At 47.2% G+C, this 16,979-nt stretch overlaps 1 protein-coding gene across 4 annotated transcripts in view; it reads left to right on the plus strand.

Annotated features, from left to right (window-relative positions):
• The first annotated feature begins 1,373 nt into the window (after positions 1–1,373).
• PAN2 (poly(A) specific ribonuclease subunit PAN2) overlaps positions 1,374–16,979 on the plus strand; it is a 32,921-nt gene continuing 17,315 nt past the window's right edge. Inside the window, exons 1-13 of one of the 4 annotated variants that reach the window (XM_083427298.1) lie at positions 1,374–1,651; positions 4,191–4,473; positions 4,962–5,131; positions 5,647–5,767; positions 7,037–7,114; positions 8,101–8,368; positions 9,148–9,490; positions 11,094–11,190; positions 11,693–11,812; positions 12,923–13,042; positions 13,131–13,259; positions 15,838–16,037; positions 16,156–16,298. In XM_083427298.1, coding sequence (XP_083283424.1) covers positions 4,204–4,473; positions 4,962–5,131; positions 5,647–5,767; positions 7,037–7,114; positions 8,101–8,368; positions 9,148–9,490; positions 11,094–11,190; positions 11,693–11,812; positions 12,923–13,042; positions 13,131–13,259; positions 15,838–16,037; positions 16,156–16,298 — 2,059 coding nt within the window. In that variant the 5' untranslated portion in view covers positions 1,374–1,651; positions 4,191–4,203. Of the gene's footprint in view, positions 1,785–4,190; positions 4,474–4,961; positions 5,132–5,646; positions 5,768–7,036; positions 7,115–8,100; positions 8,369–9,147; positions 9,491–11,093; positions 11,191–11,692; positions 11,813–12,922; positions 13,043–13,130; positions 13,260–15,837; positions 16,038–16,155; positions 16,299–16,979 lie in introns of all 4 variants that reach the window. The other 3 variants (XM_083427299.1, XR_014507988.1, XM_083427300.1) reach the window with 3 other exon arrangements.

Genomic DNA, 16,979 nt, shown 5'->3' on the forward strand with positions numbered 1-16,979 from the left:
GACGAAGAGACTCGCGGAACGGATTCTTTTCGTCTTGCGAGGCACCACTGTATCTAAGACCTCAAAATTCCTATCACAGTATGGAGGTCCTGGGCCTCCCAGACAAGACCTCCCCCCACCCCGGCCTCGCTGATGCGTTCTAGAGGAAAGCAGAGCAACACATTGGGCACCAGCTGGGCTGCAGGAGTTGCTGGAAGGAGGCATACGGGTCCAACAACAGCAGAGGGCCTTTTCCTGTCTCTACTCTTCCCATAGCGATTGAGTTGGCCACTGTGAGCAGGAGGAGGGTGGTGGTGTCGGCGGCGATGAATAGATGAGCATTTGACCTGATGCCCCAGGGTTCTTCTCACGCTGCCAGTCTCCAGCCCCTCCTAATATGGGCAACTAGCCAAACCAACTGGATCACGGAAAGCTGCTGCCGTTTCTCGCAGCATTGCGCAAAAGGAAGCTGCATGATTTGCACGCTGGGCAAGGCACTGATTCATTGTGACAGGAAAGTACAGCTGTTCGATTTATTTCTGAGATTAAATTCCTTTTTGACCTTTTTTTTAAAAATAGGATGAAGTAGCATAGCTGCAGGCAAGCAAAATCCCAGTCAGGTGGATTAACATGCTTCTCCCCCTGACATTGCATGCCAGGGAAAATAAACTAGCCCGGCTTTTCCTTGTTATTGTTGAGTCGTTTAGTCGTGTCCGACTCTTCGTGACCCCACGGACCAGAACACGCCAGGCACTTCTGTCTTCCACTGCCTCCCGCAGTTTGGTCAAACTCATGCTGGTAGCTTTGATAACACTATCCAACCATCTCATCCTCTGTCGTCCCCTTCTCCTTGGGCCCTCCATCTTTCCCAACATCAGGGTCTTTTCCAGGGCGTCTTCTCTTCTCATGAGGTGGCCAAAGTATTGGAGCCTCAGCTTCAGGATCTGTCCTTCAAGGGAGCATTCAGGGCTGATTTCCTTAAGAATGGAGAGGTTTGATCTTCTTGCAGTCCATGGGACTCCGAAGAGTCTCCTCCAGCACCATAATTCAAAAGCATCAATTCTTCAGCGATCAGCCTTCTTTATGGTCCAGCTTTCACTTCCATACATCACTATTGGGAAAACCATAGCTTTTACTACACGACATTGCATGCCATGCTTACACTATATGACATTGCATGCCAGGCAAAATAAACTAGCCTGGCTTTTCCTTACTCATGACTAACAGGAGTAAACAAAAAGGTACAACTCCCACCAAATGCACCCCACGCAAAAACTGAGGGGCACGGAGTTCACAGGTACAGCTAACCATTTCCCTTTAATTCACTGACTCACACCCGTTAAAAAAGAAAAACCCCACTCTTTTTGTCCCTTCCGCAGCGCCATCCCTCCAGCGCGCGCGCGCACGCAGCGTCATGCATGTAAATGACGAGGGAGGCGCGGCCGCCGCCACTTCGCTTTGATTGGGTGCTCCCTCCCCAAGGCAGCCTCGCCATTGGTCGAGGGCACGCGGGCACACACCCCTCCCCTTCTTGAGGCGCCGCGGGTGAAGCCGAACGGGGGGGGGGGGGAGGAGAGAAATGAGAAGGGCTGGCGTTGCCATAGCGGCGGCGAAGAGGGCGGTGGGGAAAAGGCAGCGGCGGAGGGAAGGGGACCCGGAAGAGCAAAGGATTGTGGGTAACCCATAAAATAAGCTTGGGCTAATTTGCATGGGCTGGGGGGGGGGGGAGATTGGGGTTATTCAGAAGCAGAGATGTGTGACTAATTCGTCCCCCAACCCCCAAGTTATGGGTTAGGAGGGTCTGGGTAATTTACCATTGTCTCACTTCCCTTCCTCCCGCAGTGGATTCTGGGTGGTTGGCCCCTGTGACGTAAAGGGTTATGGGTAACCGCCAGGCCCTTGGGGCTTTGACCCACTCCCAGTTTTTCAAGCCTGTCTTGGGGGTGCACGTTAAACTTTTGACCTCTGCTATGGTTCTCTGGCTGGAAGCGAGGATGTGGGCAGCTCCAGCTTTCGCCTTCCCTTGCAGTGCAGGCTGCAAGCGCTGCTTCTGTGTAACCACAGAGGAGTTGCATCATTGCACCTCGCTGCCTTTCTGTTTCTCTCAACAAGAACAACAGCGCTGCCGGAAACGAAACGTGGTAACGAGGCCACTGTCGCAACCCTTTCTAGATTTAGGTACAACCCATGTGTGTGGGCTGACCTTCCAGCTGAAGTTTTAGTGTACATCAAGGAGGAGGATGATTAATAATAATAATAATAATAATAATAATAATAATATATTATTTATTCCCCAGCCACTCTGGGTGGCTTCCAACACTAAAATACAATAACCTATTAAACATTAAAAGCTTCCCTAAACAGGGCTGCCTTTAGATGTCTTCTAAAAGTTTGGTAGTTATTTATTTATACCCCGTCCATCTGGCTGGGTTTACCATGGGGTAACCTGTGGGTAGGGTTGCCAAGTTATTCACATGAACCTGCTGCCATGCCTTTTAACTTGCAGCCTGAAATCACCATTTCCAGAATTATTTATCCATTCATTTCTCCCCAGGTTAGGAATTAGCACCTAGCCAGTTTAATTAGGGCAAGCCAAGCTTCTGCTTGAAGGTTCAGGAGCAAGGTTTATTAAAAAAGAAGTTGGCCGCCAAACTGTGGGTGCCAGTAGCACATTTCTTCCTATCTGACTGGAGTTTTTGTCGACAAAGAAACAGGTGCCACTGATCCAATTTCGCTTTGCCTTGTGGCAGTTTAGAGAAAACAGCCTTTAGGGTAGATTTCTGATTGTTGAATCTTGCCTTCTCCCTGACCTAAAACTGGATACATGCTCCTGTGTTATACATGCACAGTCTTATCTTTGTAGTATGAAAGTGTAACCATTGTCAATCTTCAGAGAAGTTCACCCAGTATGTTTGTGTGAGTTACTGTTCAGTAATTCATGTTTGTGTTGAGTTACTGTTGTGTGAGTTACTGGTCACTCATGGAGAGATGCAGTGGGCAGCCTCTGAGGACTTGTAATTCTGCCACATTTCTGCACTGAGAGTGATTGTACAATTTAATTGCGCTCACTACAGAGATACAGAAGATTACCCACCTCCTGCGAAGGCTGCTTGGAAGGAGGCAGGACCAGAATAGTGTCATGCAGAGGTGCAGTAGGCAGCCTCCTCTGAAGCCCTGTTTAGAAAAGTTTTTAATGACTGATGTTTTAATGTATTTTTAATCTTCTGTTGGAAGCCACCCAGAGTGGCTGGGGAAACCCAGCCAGATGGGTGGGGTAGAAATAATAAATAGTTATTCTTACAGTCATACCTCGGGTTGAAGTAGCTTCGGGATGAATATTTTCGGTTGCGCTCCATGGCGACCCGGAAGTAACGGAGCGTGTTACTTCCGGGTTTCGCCACATGCGCAGATGCTCAAAATGACGTCGCGCATGCGCGGAAGCGGCAAAACGTGACCCGCGTACGCGCAGTCGCGTGTTACGTTTGCTTCAGGATGTGAACGGGGCTCCGGAACGGATCCTGTTCACATCCAGAGGTACGACTCTATTATTATTTTTATTTATTTAATATTTTGGTTCCCAGTTGATGCAATAAATTAATATATTTTTCACAGCACAGCACGTTTCGGGCAGCAGTTACAGCAACTAGTTTAGGAATTGCTGTATTGGAGCAATTTTTATGGAGGAATATGTGGCGCTTGGTCTAAACCACTGAGCCTAGGGCTTGCCAATCGGAAGGTCAGTGGTTCGAATCCCTGCGATGGGGTGAGCTCCCGTTGTTTGGTCCCAGCTCCTGCCCACCTAGCAGTTCAAAAGCATGTCAAAGCGCAAGTAGATAAATAGGTGCCGCTCTGGCGGGAAGGTAAACAGCGTTTCCATGTGCTGCTCTGGTTTCACCAGAAGTGGCTTATTCATGCTGGCCACACGACCTGGAAAAACTGTCTGCGGACAAACGTCGGCTCCCTTGGCCAGTAAAGCAAAATGAGCGCCGCAACCCCAGAGTCGTTCACAACTGGACTTAACCATCAGGGGTCCTTTACTTTTACCTTTTATGTTTATCTTGAAAGCTTCAATCTGTCAGTTACTGTCCTATGCTTTGGTCCGTATTAGAGATTGTGTTTATAGCAGGCATTATGTTAACTTCTCTAGCATGCTTGCGCTGCACAGGTAGTGAAAGATTCTGTCTTCTTGAATTCCTTTCTCTGCCTTGCAGGTAAACCTCCGCCATGAATTTTGAAGGTCTTGACCCAGCCCTCGCAGAGTATGTACCTGCCCTGCACCCTGCTCTGGATCCGCACCTCAATGCTAGCCTACTACAGAATGTGGAGCTGGATCCAGAAGGGGTGCCATTGGAGGGCATCCCTGTGCCTGACTCAGTGCATATCATGGAGGGCATGTACTCGGAGCTCCACACCGTTGTCTCTGAAGTGGGCGTTCCTGTCTCCTTCTCACACTTTGACCTACATGAAGAAATGCTCTGGGTTGGGAACCATGGGGTAAGGGATTCTCATTACATGTCAGTGATGATCAGAAGAGTTATACAGTATGCTGGATCATACATTGAGGAGGGTTGGGATTAATGATACGATCTTCTAGAAACTCCTGTAAGCTGATTTCATCTCCATTGAGGAAGGCTACACACACCTATAAGATTCTTGTTTTCTTGTAGGTTCCTGCTTAGAATGCCAAGGATTCTAGCTTTCTTTTTTAAATTCAGTGTATATCCTATCCTCAAGGAAATCAGCACTATCAGGAAAGACACAAGTTGTCCACCTATGTCTTTAAAACCGTGGTAACTCTTAGTGTTATATTCAACAGAAATATGGCTTGTTCAGCGGAGAAGGTAAACTGTGGTTGGGGGGGGGGGAAGTAGATGAAGGAGCCAGAAGGTCTCATAAATATTAAAATGAGCTGGCTACATGCAGGATATGTTACAGGTCAAATCTGATGTGAGGGTGACTTGAGTTGCCTCCCTCTTTTTCAGGGTCATGCCACTTCTTTCTTTGGCCCAGCCCTGGAGCGTTACTCTTCCTTCCAGGTGCATAGTAGTGACGACATTCGACAGATCCAGAGTCTAGAGAATGGGGTACTCTTCCTGACCAAAAACAACCTCAAATATATGTCCAGAGGGGGACTTATAATCTTCGATTACCTGTAAGTGCCTTCTGCTGGGGGTGTGGTGGTTTGAGCATTTTTGGAAATGGGCCCTGCCCAGTCTTTGCTCTCTGTGTAGAGTTTACTTGGAAGAATGCCAGTTATAGCCTTAGGAATATTATGAAATCCATGTACCTACAGTCACACATCTGGTGTGGGAAGCTGTGTGAGATGTGCACAATTTGCAGGCTTTAATTATTTGGTATATTCCAGGGCAAGCTTGAGAAGAGGGCTTTGATGTCATATCCTGTTGCTCCTCATGAAGCATGTGGACGTGCTTCAATGTAGCACTTCCTGCTTCCTTTATAAAATTTATTGCTTGAGGACTTCTAGATGGGAAATTTGCATCAATATAGTTTAGCCACCTCCTTTTTCCTGGAATGGTCCCCAAAGGTTTCATGATGCAAGATTCTGATGTCACTTTGATTTACTTGGTGAGCTCACATGTAGCAATGACTGAATGGAAAATACTAGGTCAGCACTGGTTCTCACAGTTCCTCTTTCTCCTCCTCTAGCATGGATGAGAGTGAGGACATGCACAGTCTACTACTGACTGATCCCAGCACCTTGCTTGTTGGGGGGCTCACCAGCCATGTGATAGAGATAGACCTCAATACAGTCCAAGAAACTCAAAAGGTAACACACGCTTCTCACATATCTGACCCTAATGCGTTGCATTGATTCTGATTACCCAGAACCAAAGATGTTGAGGTTTTGTCATGTTAAGCTTACACAAAGATGAACAGGAATCTCCACTGGATAACAAAATGACTGGTTTAATCTTAAACAAATTGTAACTCTGGAGCAGAACAGCAGGAGGAGATCTTGTTCCTTGTTGTGATGATGTATCCAAGTAGGCTTGGCTCCTGTTACCGCCAGTCCAAAATATTTTTGTCTCCCAACCTAAAGAGATGCTTTGGAGATATAATAATAATGTTTTTGTCACCAGAATTTTGATTTAACATAAAAGTAACGGGTTGAAGCCAAAAGTTCAAAAGTTCAAACAGAAAGTGAAATGTCAACATTCCTGTTTCTGACCTCATGAAAAGATATTAACTTTCCCATTTTTTTAATTCTTCAGGAAAAAAATGTTGCAACACATCTATAGGTTTCCCTAATAATATCATTTTTTTAAAGTGGAGCTTCTCAGCATAATAGTGTGTATGAAAGTAATGTAAGTTTTTTTCTGTAACAAAAATTGTAGAACCTTTCCATAGTATTATCTGGATGTACTGGATCAATAGATGGATAGAAAGATACGGATACATTTATTGATCTTGTTTGTATGTAGTGCTATAATAATAACATAATTTTGTTACTTATTCCTCACTCATGTGATTGGGTTGCCCCAGCAATTCTGGGCAATTTCCAACGTGATATAAAAACACAGTTGGACATCAAACATTAAAAACTTCCCGATACAGGACTGCCTTCAGATGTCTTCAGAAAGTCATGTAATTGTTTATTGCTTTGACATCTGATGAGAGAGCATTCCACAGGCTGGGCGCCACTACCAAGAAGGCCCTCTGCTTGGTTCTCTGTAGCTTCACTGCTCACTGTGAGGGAACTGCTAGAAGGCCCTTAGAGCTGGACCTCATTTTTTTTTATTGTATCCTTAATCTTATGATAGAAGAAGGCTGCATGCCATGTTTTATTTTTGCAAACAGATGTCCATTCAAAGGCATTGCCACTGAATAATTTTTATTTTCCCTTATATTGTCATTCAGGTTGTTTTGTTTTTTAAGCAAACTTATTTCTTCCTTTGGTGCTGCGTGGGAAATAATAGCGATTCAGCACTTGGCAGTTCTACCCTTTCCCCCTGAATCATGTAGCATCTGTATATTCATAGTGGTCTGCTTTGCCTCTGTCCAGATCTTAACCCCACTTTTTATATCTCTATTTTAGTACACAGTGGAAGTGCCTGGGGTCACTATCATGAGACAGTCAAACCGTTTCTTCTTCTGTGGCCACACATCAGGAAAGGTAACACTGAGCATCTTATCATCACTGCCCCCCCCCCAAATGTTTGAGAGCTACAGGCACTCCAGTAACACAGTGAGAGCTTGTGACTTATGAAAATCAGTTCTTTTTCCCTTTAAAATTGAAGCAAGACATTCCAGTGCCAAATTTTCCACATATGTTGGTTTGACGGGGTGAATTTGGGCTTGGAGTATTTTTTAACATTTTTTTTAATGAGTAGGAATCTGTACGGGTTACACCACACAGAGTCTGATTGTTATATTTGAACTTGGGGAGCAGCTTTTATTCCCCAAGTAGGACTGACTGGTTTTTGCAGTTGACAAACCACATTCTGGCTTCAAACAACATGACATACTATGCCATACTATGGCTTACAGTGGTACCTCTGGATGCGAACGGGATCCATTCCAGAGCCCCATTCGCATCCTGAAAGGAACACAACCCGCATGTGTGGTTCGTGATTCGCCTCTTCTGCGCATGCGCGTGATGTCATTTCGACCGTCTGTGCATGCGCGAGCGGCAAAACCCCTGAAGTAATGCGCTCCATTACTTCAACCCGAGGTATGACTGTACAGTGATACCTCGGGTTAAGTACTTAATAAGTTCCGGAGGTCCGTTCTTAACCTGAAACTGTTCTTAACCTGAAGCACCACTTTAGCTAATGGGGCCTCCTGCTGCCGCCGCGCCGCTGGAGCCCGATTTCTGTTCTTATCCTGAAGCAAAGTTCTTAACCTGAAGCACTATTTCTGGGTTAGCGGAGTGTGTAACCTGAAGCGTATGTAACCTGAAGTGTATGTAACCCGAGATACCACTGTATTTGTGCCATGTGCAGCAACTGAGTGATGTACAAAGGAGGTCTCTGACTTTACAGGAGGAACACAGAGAGAAAAATGCCCAGTTAATTCACTCGACACCATTCTATTCCATTGTTCTCTCGTGGTGCTTCTTTTAAATCAGATATATTAGGGTGTCTTCTGTTCCTTCCTTAGGTTTCCTTGCGTGATCTCCGCACTTTTGCTGTGGAGCATGAGTTTGATGCCTACTCCGGTAGTCTGTCAGATTTTGATGTCCACGGCAACCTGCTGGTGACCTGTGGCTTCTCCAGCCGAATGAATGGCCTAGCCTGCGATCGCTTCCTCAAGGTGTATGACCTGCGCATGCTGAGAGCCATCACACCTCTGCAGGTCCACATTGACCCTCTGTTTCTGAAGTTCATTCCTACGTACACATCTCGCCTTGCCATCATCTCCCAGACAGGTAGGTAGCTAGACCACAGAGGCCACGTTGCCTCACCCTCTGCTTTGGATGTGCTGGGACTTCAGAGTCCTGTCCTGTTTGAATCTAGCCACCTTCAAGAGATGCCCACAGTGTGACCAATCGAGTCAAGCTCGGGACAGTTTGCATTAAGAGACCTGCAGAGAAACCACACATCTGATTTGCTCTTCCTTTCTTTTTTTTCCTTTTCCCCCAATAATTTTTATTAAGTTTCATACAAATATAGCACATACTGTAAAACAAGTACAAAAATAAAAAACAAATAAAACTAGTAAAATGAATAAAAACAGAAAATATAACAGCAAACACATAAACAACACAGATTAGTTAATTAATTAAACTTCCAATATCATAAACATATCATTTGACTTCCTCTAGTCCCTCCCATCTGAATTTCCTTGTATCTGAATGTAACAGTTTTCCAATATCATTATTCAAAAACAATATTCCAATTTTAATCAGATTTCTTAACTTTTCTTAACATTCTAAATCTCATTTATTTAACTACTAATTTAATCCTAAGCCTGTTTGGTGCTTTCAAGTGACTTCTAATTTTTAATATTACAATATTTATTCAAATAGTCTTTAAATTTCTTCCAATCTTCTTGATATTCCTCTTCTTTCTGGTCGCGGATCCTTCCGGTAAGGTCAGCTAGCTCCATAAAGTCCATCATCTTCATCTGCCAATCTTCCACAGTTGGTAATTCTTGCGTTTTCCACTTTTTGGCTATTAAAATTCGTGATTTGCTCTTCCTTTCTAGGTCAGTGTCAGTTCTGCGAACCCACCGGATTGGCCAATCCGGCCGACATCTTCCACGTCAATACCGTGGGCCAGCTGATCATGAGCTTTGATGTGTCTGCCAGCAAACAAGCCATGGTTTTTGGAGACTCCGAGGGCTGTGTCCACCTGTGGACTGACTCGCCCGAGATCACCTTCAATGCCTACTCCCGGGAGACTGACTTCGCTTTGCCTTGCATTGTGGACACCTTGCCCCACCTTGACTGGAACCAGGATCTCATGCCTCTGTCGCTTATACCTGTGCCGCTGACCACCGAGTCCCTGTTGTCAGATTGGCCGGTTTCTAACTCTGCCCCTGCTCCCAGGTAGTTCTTTAGAATAGGAAATCTAGAGAGAAGTACAGACCTTTAGGGTCTAGGGGTGGGGAACCTCAGAACTGGGGGCCAAATGAGGGCCTCTGTCTGGCCCTCACTACTCTTTTTGTCTGGCTGTAATGTGTCCTTGAGCTCTAATAATGCCTCTTGCCTAGATGGGCAATAGAGAGGCGTGTGTGCAGAAACCAGCCTTCTGTACAAAGGTAAAATTCACATTTGTTTCTCTGCCCACTTTTACTGCTTGCCCCTCCCACCACCATCATGTGGACCCTGGAAGTTCTCAGGCTGCAAAAGGTTCCCCACCCCCACTTTCTTAGGTGGTTCTTGGTGGTTTCCTTTCTTCTAATCTGCTCCTTGTTGATATCGGGCTGTAATTTAATTACCGTATTTTTCGCTCCATAGGACGCACTTTTTCCCTCCTAAAAAGTAAGGGGAAATGTGTGTGCATCTTATGAAGCGAATGCAGGGGGGAGGCAGGCAGGAAAAGCCCCCAAGAGCCGCACACAAGCTCTGCGCGGTTCTTGCGGGCTTTTCCCCAGGAGGGAGAAGGGACTGACGCGGCCAGTCAGTCTCTTCTCTCTCCTCATAGAAAAGCCTGCAGGAGCCGCACGCTCCTTAAAGGGTGCAAGGCTCCTGTGCGCTTTTGCGGGAGGTGGGGGAATTGCCATAGCTGCGTGCAGCCTCTCCCGGCCGGAATTGTGCACAGCTAAAGAGGAAGCCAAGACAGCCAGCGGGATGGATCCCGCTCGCTGTCTTGGCTTCTTTGCTCTTTGGGGCTGGGGTGGGGGGGGGAACCGGGCTTCCCCCAGCAGCCCCAAGAAGCTGCTTTTTGAGGCTGAGGGGGGAAATAATATTTTCCCCCTTGATTTCCCCTTCTAAAAACTAAGTGCGCCTTATGGTCTGGGGCGCCTTATGGAGCGAAAAATACGGTACTTTGTTCTTTTACATTACAGTGGTACTTTGGTTCTCAAACCTAATCTGTTCCGGGAGTCCGTTCGACTCCCGAAACCATTCGAAAACCAAGGCACAGCTTCCGATTGGCTGCAGGAGCTTCCTGCACTCAGGCAGAAGCCACGTCGGATGTTCGGCTTCCAAAAAACATTCTCAAACTGGAACACTTCCTGGTTTGCAGCGTCTGGGAGCTGATTTGTTCGGCCACAAAGATGTTCGGGAACCAAGGTCCCACTGTATAGACGTTGCATGTTATTCTGTATTTAAAAAGGTAAAGGGACCCCTGACCATTAGGTCCAGTCACGGACGACTCTGGGGTTGCGGCACTCATGGCGCTGTGGTTTAGACCACAGTGCCACCTGCGTCCCACTTATTCTGTATTTACCCCTCTTTAAATATTATTTTAATTCACTCTGGGTATCCTGGGAGGGACATAAGATTCCTTTCAGAGTCTGGTAACATTGCATCCTGTAGCAGAGGTAGGGAATTTTTAATTCTTCCAATATCTGGGCACAGTCCCTGGGATCCCACAGCTCCCCAAATAAATGGCTGCATCTCTTTGGGAAGCTTGCCTCGCTGCTTTGGGGAGTACACTGTCAAATGGGGTTGGAAGGCATTGTCTGACCCACCGTTTGTTTTGTAGACGAGCCCCAGCGGTTGACCCAGAGATCCTTCGTGCCATGAAGAAAGTTGGCTTCATTGGATATGCTCCAAACCCCAGGAACAAGCTCCGAAACCAGGTAGCTAGTTGGCTGTCTGGCACTTTCATGCCTGTTGAACACCTTGAGAGTTGTGGTTATTTGTTGTTTAGTCATTTAGTCGTGTCCGACTCTTCGTGACCCCATGGACCAAAGCACGCCAGGCACTCCTGTCTTCCACTGCCTCCCGCAGTTTGGTCAAACTCATGCTGGTAGCTTCAAGAATACTGTCCAACCATCTCTGTCGTCCCCTTCTCCTTATGCCCTCCATCTTTCCCAACATCAGGGTCTTTTCCAGGGAGTCTTCTCTTCTCACGAGGTGGCCAAAGTATTGGAGCCTCAGCTTCAGGATCTGTCCTTCCAGTTGCTCTAAGCAACTGAGCTATCCAGGCTCCTTTGTGTTTTAGGTTCAAACAGGGTACATGCGGTATTTTTCACATGCTCCTACTTCTCTTCTGATATCTGAGGGTAGCTCATTCTGATATTAGAAAGTCCAAAATTGGAACAGAAGCTCTGTGGATTGGCATCCCACTGTCTTTTTCAGATTCCCTATCGACTGAAAGAGCTGGACAACGAGTTTGATAATTTCAGCCAGGTCCCTGAATCCCCCATTGGACGGGAAGAGGAACCGCATATCTACATGGTGGCAAAGAAATACAGGAAGGTCTGTGTTTAAACATTTGCCAGGGTGTTGGATATTTTGCAGAGGAAGGTATGAACGAATGTATATTTGATATATAATGGAAGGAATTCAGCATTGTACTACGTCGATCTTTTCGTCAGGGCAAGCAGTTCAGCTAACAGACAGAACAATTCCCCCTCTTCTTCCCCTGCACTCTGTTCCAGGGGTTCTCCCGACCCCATTGAGCTAATTTTGTGGGGCACATGAGGTGAGTGGGGGGAAAGCCCTGTTGTACAAGTAGAAGTCTTTCTGGTGGTCTTCTGCTGACGGAACTCCTTAGTTGAAGCCTGCCCCATATCTACAGAGGGAGATGCAAAGCGTTTTCAGGAAGAAAAGTGACTAGGAAGAAGAAGAAGAGTTTGGATTTGATATCCTGCTTTATCACTACCCTAAGGAGTCTCAAAGTGGCTAACATTCCCCTTTCCCTTCCTCCCCCACAACAAACACTCTGTGAGGTGAGTGAGGCTGAGAGACTTCAGAGAAGTGTGACTGGCCCAAGGTCACCCAGCAGCTGCATGTGGAGGAGCGGAGACGTGAACCTGGTTCACCAGATTACGAGACTACCACTCTTAACCACTACACCACACTGGCTTTCTATGGGCACCAGAAGGCAGCACGAAGGGCCATGCACTTTGAAGCCAGCCTTATAAATTCCCATTCTGTCCCAGCGTAAATTAGACTATGGTAGAACAGTCCTCTCTCTTGCATAATGAAAGCTTGCCAGACCAGGGTGGGTAGAAGTCTTGCGCACAGCCTGTTCCTTGCGAGGCAGATTGCCTCATGTTGCCATCTGTGAAGCAAGAAAAGCGAATGGGGATTTTCGCGTTACCTCCATTCGTGGGCTTGAGTCACATGAGAACAGCCCTGAAATCTGCATTGCGATCTCGGCTTCTGGGCAGATTAAGATCGCGAGAGAATCGGATGAGCCCGTGCAGGTACCTTGCGGAGGTGCAAGTGTGCCAGAAACAAAGGGCCTGTGAACAGTTTCACTTGGGCTGTGGCTCTCTTCCTCATGTTGGCGTGTCGAATAAGTGTGTGCTCCCGTGTAAACAATATCCTTGCTGTACAATTATATTTTCTTTCCCGATGTAGGTCACAATTAAATACTCCAAGTTGGGCTTGGAGGACTTTGACTTCAAACATTACAACAAGACTCTCTTTGCCGGGCTAGAGCCCCATATTCCAAATTCCTACTGCAACTGCATGATCCAGGTGGGTGCAAAATTGCTTTCTCTGTGATGCATTGCCTCCGCCTTCCTGTGATGACCTCGGTCTCATCGACCCATCTTCCTTTCTTCAGGTCCTGTATTTCCTAGAGCCGGTGCGCTGCCTGGTCCAGAACCACTTGTGCCAGAAAGAGTTCTGCCTGAGCTGTGAGCTGGGCTTCCTCTTCCACATGCTGGATTTGTCCAGAGGAGACCCTTGTCAGGTAAAGGTGGGCAAATTGAAGGCACCGTGCAGAATCCTTGCATCTCCCACAGGATGCTTTTTGGAGTAGAGATGTCTATTCGGAGTCATAGGCAGGAAAGCCTATGAGACTGAAACAGGCCTCGATTAGCATTACAGTGGTACCTTGGGTTAAGTACTTAATTCGTTCCGGAGGTCTGTCCTTAACCTGAAACTGTTCTTAACCTGAAGCACCACTTTAGCTAATGGGGCCTCCCGCTGCTGCCACCGCACTGCCGGAGCACGATTTCTGTTCTCATCCTGAAGCAAAGTTCTTAACCTGAAGCACTATTTCTGGGTTAGCGGAGTCTGTAACCTGAAGCGTATGTAACCTGAAGCGTCTGTAACCTGAGGTACCACTGTATTTTTTTCTTGGCAAAGATGTGGGCAGACAGGTGGGTAGAAGGAGGGGCTGCCTGTCCTGGGATGAGCCATTGATGATGATGATATTATTATTAATAATAATTTATTTATACCCTGCCCATCTGGCTGGGTTTCCCCAGCCACTCTGGCCAGCTCCCAACAGAATATTAAAAACACGATAAAACATAAAACATAAAAAACTTCCCTAAACGGGGCTGTCTTCTAAAAGTCAGATAGTTATTTATTTCCTTCACATCTGATGGGAGGGCATTCCACGGGGTGGGCACCACTACCAAGAAGGCCCTCTGCCTAGTTCTTTAACCTCACTTCTCGTAGTGAGGGAACTGCCAGAAGGCCCTCGGAGCTGGACCTCAGTGTCCGGGCTGAACGATGGGGGTGGAGACATTCCTTCAGGTATGCTGGGCCGAGGCTCAGCCAAGACACGTGTGTAGCTGTGGAGCACTGTTGGGGGCAGAAATGTGACTCACACTCTTCCATCTGCTGTGCTAAAGTGCAGGCCACTTGCATGTGGGGACAGCCCAGGGCAGCCCTGCCATCCAAAGTAGCAGCTCCCTTCGTGCTGGCTCCTATCTATTGTGCTGCAGAGCTGTGTGGCAGAAATGGGGCTGTGGTCTCCTTGGGGTTGTACCACAATTGGGGTGTTAATTATCCCACCCAGGTTCTTCACACACCCTACCAGAAGTTCCCATCTGGCCTTGGCTGGTTGCCCCAGACTTTAGAAGGAATTTGAGAAGCACTGCCGACTCCTTCTCCCCAGCCTTACTCTATGAGCTGATCAGAAAATGTGCCTCTGTACAGTGGTGCCTCGCAAGACGAAAAGAATCCGTTCCGCGAGTCTCTTCGTCTTGCGGTTTTTTTCGTCTTGCGAAGCAAGCCCCTTAGCGGATTAGCGCTATTAGCGGTTTAGCGGCTATTAGCGGCTATTAAAGGCTTAAGGGATTAGCGGATTAGCTGCTAAAAGGCTATTAGCGGCTATTAAAGGCTTAAGGGATTAGCGGATTAGCTGCTAAAAGGCTATTAGCGGCTTAGATCAGCTGATAAGCGGCTTAGATCAGCTGTTAAGCGGCTTAGCGAACAGCTGTTAAGCGGCTTAGGGGCTTGGGAAAAAGGGGGGGGAGGGGGAAAAAACCCCAGGAATCGCAAGACATTTTCGTCTTGCGAAGCAAGCCCATAGCAAATTTGTTTTGTGAAGCACCTCCAAAACGGAAAACCCTTTCGTCTAGCGGGTTTTCCGTCTTGCGAGGCATTTGTCTTGCGGGGCACCACTGTATAGTCATTTTCTGCTCCGTGCTCTAGGCCCCAATCATAAGTACAATACCCTTTCTCTTGAGTAGGCCTCTCACAACTTAGGAATGGACTGCTTACAAATGTAGACTTTGGATAAATATGACATTGTATTGGACATGTTTATACAAAGTGTAGTAGGCTATTAATATTTGCATATGTATTAGGATAATATCAAATTTATATAAGAACGTATGGTTTTAGGGTATTTTCTCATATATTGAATGTATTCGTATATTCACATTTTTGTCTTTTTCATTTTTTTTATTTGCATCACTTTATTTCTTTATTATTGAAACCTTTTCAATAAGAGATTACTGTTGTACCTTGGTTGCCAAACGCCTTGGAACTTGTACGTTTCAGCTTCCAAACGATCGAAAACCGGAAACGAGTGTTTGAGCCAATCAGAAGCCGCTCTTTGGTTTCCAAACATTTTGGAAGTCGAATGGACTTCCGGAACAGATTCTGTTCCACTTCCAAGGTACCAAAAAATAGAAACAAAAGAAAAAAACGAGTAGGCCTTTGTCCCCAAACAGACTACAATGACTTATCCTGGGCTGAGGGAGCGTGTTAGGCCTTTGAGCTCATCATGTCATTCTACTCCTGCTCTGTGGCAGCTGTCAGAACAGCACAGCTGCCTGCCACTATTATCCGTGAGCTACTGTTCCTCTTGACACTCACCCAGCTCAGTCCCCCACCTCCTTTGCCCAGCTTGCATTTTGTTCTTACGTTCATGAGCGAGTGCGCATGCTCACATGCGTTCCAAGCCTATCGTGCCTGTGAGGAGGAATAGAAGAACACTTTGGAGCTCAGTTCTTCAGGGTTTTGGTTGGGCTTGAGCGCGCCCAGTATTTTATTTTTTAAAAAATACAAGGCCATTTCCTTCATTTCAGGGCAGCAACTTCCTCCGCGCCTTCCGCACCATTCCGGAGGCAGCTGCTTTGGGGCTGATCTTGGCGGACTCTGACGAGGCTACAGGGAAAGTGAATCTAGGCCGTTTGGTTCAGAGCTGGAATCGCTTCATTCTGACCCAGCTCCATCAGGAAACTCAAGAGCAGGAGGGACCTCAGGCTTACCGAGGCATTGGCAGCAGGTAACGGTCATGTCCCCATCCCTTTTTTGTCTTGTGAAGTAACTGGCAGAGGTGTTTCAGCATCTCCCTCCTAAATACTGAACCCGGCACTCTCCTGATCTTGCCATGTCTTTTCTAGCAACTTCGGATCTTCAGGGGATTCGGTCATCGGGCAGCTTTTCAGCTGCGAAGTGGAGAACTGCAGCATGTGCCGCTGTGGCAAAGAGACTGTCCGAGTATCGTCCACACTCCTCTTTACGTTGTCCTACCCTGAGAGCAACGGTATGACTTTTAAGGGGTGAGAGTGCATGGGTGGGAAAAGCACAGAGTTGAATGGAATGGGGATTGTTTCATTCTTTAACCCAGGGGCAGAAGGTGTGGGCTTGTTGCCTTTCAGTTGGTTCTTGTAAGCTTACGGGGCTGGAACAACTTGCCTGGAAAGGCACTGGCTAGGGTTCTCAAAATAGGATAGGAGCATCTGTAGAATGGTGCAGGGTTAGGGTTTTCTTCTGCGTTCTTCTGGTTAAGTTTTACCCTATTTTTCGCTCTATAGGACGCACCGGACCATAGGAGGGGGAGAACAGGAAAAAAATATTCTCCCCCTCTCTGCTCAGCGCCCCTTCAGTAAAGCGGGAGGAGAAACGGAGCCCCTTCCATTTCTCCTCCCACTTCGCTGAAGGGGCGCTGCGCAGAGAGGGAAAACTGTGCAGCGCCTGTCCAGCGAAGCGAAGCCTGGAGAGCAAGAGTGATAGGTGTGCACCGACCCCTCTCACTCTCCAGGCTTCAGGCAGCTATCCGCAAGCCTTCGGAGCACAGCGGGAACTCCTGCTGCACTCCAAAGGCTTGCGGATAGCTGTCTGAAGCCCCCAGAGTGCAGCGGGAGTTCCCTGCGCTCCGGGGGCTTCAGGCAGCTTCAGCGAAAGCAACCCGGAGCCTCCGGAGTGTGGGGGGAGCTCTCCCTCT

This window comes from Podarcis tiliguerta (genome assembly GCF_965153285.1).
Source record: "Podarcis tiliguerta genome assembly, chromosome: 2".
Lineage (NCBI taxonomy): Eukaryota > Metazoa > Chordata > Lepidosauria > Squamata > Lacertidae > Podarcis > Podarcis tiliguerta.